The following is a 3,470-nucleotide window of genomic DNA, read 5'->3' as shown; positions in this document are numbered from 1 at the left end:
AGTCAAGTGCCTTAGGCACTATGCTACCAGAGCTCCTTCAAAACTGGTTACAGAAGTATATTTGACAGAGAACTTCCAGAAATGCAAGCAGATTCAGAAGGAGACGTGGAGCAAGGGATATTATAGCTGATGTCAGATGCATCTTAGCTGAAAGCAAAGAATACCAGAAAGATGTTTACTTGTGTTTTACTGGCTATGCAAAGGCATTTGATTGTGTGGATAACAAATTATGGATAACATTGAAAAGAATGGGAATTCCAGAATATTTAATTGTACTCATGAGGAACCTATACATAGACCAAGAGGCTGTCATTCAAACAGAACAAGGGGACACTGCATGGTTTAAAATCAAGAAGGGAACGTTCAAGGTTGTATCCTTTCACCATACTTACTCAATCCGTATGCTGAGCAAATAATCCAAGAAGCTGCACTGTATGAAAAAGAATGTGACATCAGGATTGGAGGAAGACTTATTAACAACCTGCGATACACTGACGACACAACTGAAAGTGAGGATGACTTGAAGCACCTACTGATGAAGATAGAAGAATACAGCCTGCAGTATAGATTACACATCAATATAAAGAAAGCAAAAATCCTCAACTCTGGACCAATAAGCAGCATCACAATAAATGGACAAAAGACTGCTGTCAAAGACTTTGTATTACTTGGTTCTACAATCAACACCAATGGAAGCACCAGTCAAGATATCAGATGACCTACAGCATTGGGCACATTGGCTACAAAAGACCTCTTTCAAGTGCTGAAGAGCTAAGATATATCCTTCAGGACTAAGATGCAACTGACACAAGCCATGGTATTTTCTGTCACCTCATATGCATGTGAGAGCTGGACAATGAATAAGGAAGACAAAAGAAGAATCGATGCTTTTGAGTTGCGGTGCTGGCGAAGAATGCTGAAAGCACCACAGACTGCTAAACTAACAAATCTGCCCTGGAACTAGTACAGCCTGAATGCTCCTTGGAAGCGAGAATGGCCAGACTTCATCTCACCTACTTTGGTCATGTTGTAAGAAGGGATCACTCCCTGGAGAAGGATATCATGCTTGGTAAAGTGGAGGATCAACGCAAGAGGGGAAGGCCGTCAGCAAGATGAACTGACACAGCGGCTACAATGATGGGCTCAGGTATAGCAAAGATTGTGGAGCTGGCACAGGACAGTGTTTCATTCTGCTGTGCGTGGGGTCACTGTGAGTCAGAGATGACTTGACAGCACCTGACAACAACAACAAGCAACAGGAGCGTTTTAAGCAGAAGAATGATATGATCTGACTTCATTCTTCCTCTTCATTCCTGCATGGCTCATACCATCACCGCTTCCTTTATTCTGAGAGATATTCCCTGGTCATCCCACCAAAAATTAAAACTTTTTTTCTCCGCTCTATTTTCTTCTTAGCACTTAATCACATTTGACATATTATAGCATTTTATTCTTTGATCTTATTAACCAGTTCCCCCTGCTAGAATACAAGTTCTACAAGGGCAGAGATTTTTGTCTGGTTTGGTAAGTGTTGTGTCCTTAGTGCCCAAAACAGTATCTAGTACATGGAAGATGCTTGGTAACTATTTGTCAAATGTATGAAATAAAAGTTTTTAAAAATATTTTGATTGCTGTGCACAAAATAGAGGGTAGCAAGTGTAGAGGAGCCTAATATAATACTCCAGGCAAAAAATTATTGGACTATAGTCTTATTATTTGCCTCAACCAGAGGTGAGGCTTATTATGTTGTTATGTGTCATCGAGTCGGGCCCGACTCATAACAACCCCTCCTTCGGTTTCCGAGGCAGTATCACTACAGAAGTAGATTGCCCCATCTTCCTTCCGAGGAGTGGCTGGTGGGTTTGAACCACCAGCCTTCTGGTTAGCAGTCAAGTGCCTTAGCCACTATGCTACCAGAGCTCCCAGAGGTGAGGCAAGAGGACAGTTTTCAGGATATATTTTGGAAGTGGAGCTGACAAGGCTGCTGCTGATGAACTGGATATGGAGAGAAGGAAGACAAAGACATATGACTCTGACTTGAGCAAGGGTGATAACATTTACTGAGACATAGAACACTGAGGCTAATAAATTGTGCATTGGAGATGGAGAGGAAGGATGTGGGAACAAGCATTCTGTTCTTCCATCTTCCACTGTAGTGACTGACCCTCACATTGACACTCCTCAGATTTGAAAATCTTAATAGTCAGTCATAAGTCAATCACCTATGATCAGAGTACCCAGAGCACCTGGATGCATGTTAGAGAACACTAAGGTGTTTCCTTAAGAGGAAACACAAACTTTGTCACCAGATTAAAAAGTTTGGAGAACTGAACATAAGATTAAATCCTACATCAGAGGCTCTACTAGAGTAGGGTTACCATGAAAGGTCTAGGTTACGTATAAGCTAAACTTCATAACCTCACATGCTACCCCTCTAGCAGCAAAACGTACTGGTTAAAAAATCCTGGGCTTTGGAAACCAGGCAGATCTGAATTGAAATCACAGCTCCACCACTTAACTCTGTCAACTTGGTCAAGTTATTAAACTTCTGAGTTCCCTCAGCTATACAGTAAGGAATAATACTGTACAGTAAGGAATAATATTGTCTCACTTTACAGAGTTGCCAGTATGAAAAGAGAATGTATAGTGATGGTCTAGGCATTCATTCTTGCCATACAACTCAATAAACGGTGGAAGTTATTGCAATGACTGTGGTTATGCACCCTGTATTTCAGAGAAGCAGCTCCAATTTAGGTGCCTAACATTTTCCACTGTAGGTCTCTACCCTGGTGCGACTCGAGCATTCCTACCTCTCCACAAAGACATTTCAGATTCTTTTCTAACACCTAGGGGACAGCTGAGGTCTAAGAGAATTGATTCAAAATCCCAGAACTCTGAGGAAACGTCAACTAACCAAAACACACCAGGCACACGGTTTGCACGAAATCCCCCGGCCCGTGGCAAACTTTTCCACACCTCACCCCGCGTGAGAGAAACATCCTATTCCAAGGAAATGGAGCACTCCCTCCCGACGGGGCGTCCGTGCGGGGCCCGAGTCCGTCATTGTGTAAATGAAGCTCCAGGGACTGACAAGGAGCCTCCAGCGTCGCTGAGGGAGACCGTAGCGGGGACGGGCCTTCAATTTTCAGACCCTGGCCTGAAGGCCTCGGAGCGCCCTGGCTACAGGCGTTTCTGGAAGCTAGAACCCCGGACGCCGAATTATGAGGGGAAGAATCCCGGCTGAAGGGTGGAATTACCCGGCTGCCGCTGTCGCCTGGATGGTCTCCGCGACTGTCCCGGGCGAAGTCGCCGCGGGACTCCCCACGGCTGCTGCCTCTGAAGCCGGCTGGGCCCGGCGGGAAGAGTCGTCGGCTCCGCAGCGGCGACGGGGAGCCGCGACGGGCCCGCGGCGGGGAAGGGGAACCGCGGCGACCCCGTGGCGGGGACGGCGAAGCTCGGCGGCCGCGGGG

At 45.6% G+C, this 3,470-nt stretch overlaps 1 protein-coding gene across 1 annotated transcript in view; it reads right to left on the bottom strand.

Moving 5' to 3' along the window:
• Positions 1–3,470, bottom strand: part of ZNF318 (zinc finger protein 318) — a 32,527-nt gene that overhangs the window by 28,771 nt on the left and 286 nt on the right. Inside the window, exon 2 of the mRNA XM_042780323.1 lies at positions 3,258–3,469. Coding sequence (XP_042636257.1) covers positions 3,258–3,469 — 212 coding nt within the window. The remainder of the gene's footprint in view (positions 1–3,257; position 3,470) is intronic.

The sequence above is a fragment of the Orycteropus afer genome, unplaced genomic scaffold, assembly GCF_000298275.1.
Source record: "Orycteropus afer afer isolate SDZICR_OR568_19922 unplaced genomic scaffold, OryAfe1.0 scaffold00034, whole genome shotgun sequence".
In the NCBI taxonomy this organism is placed as follows: Eukaryota; Metazoa; Chordata; class Mammalia; order Tubulidentata; family Orycteropodidae; genus Orycteropus; species Orycteropus afer.
Note: the sequence above shows the minus strand (reverse complement) of the source record. Positions and strands in the feature narration are given on the sequence as shown.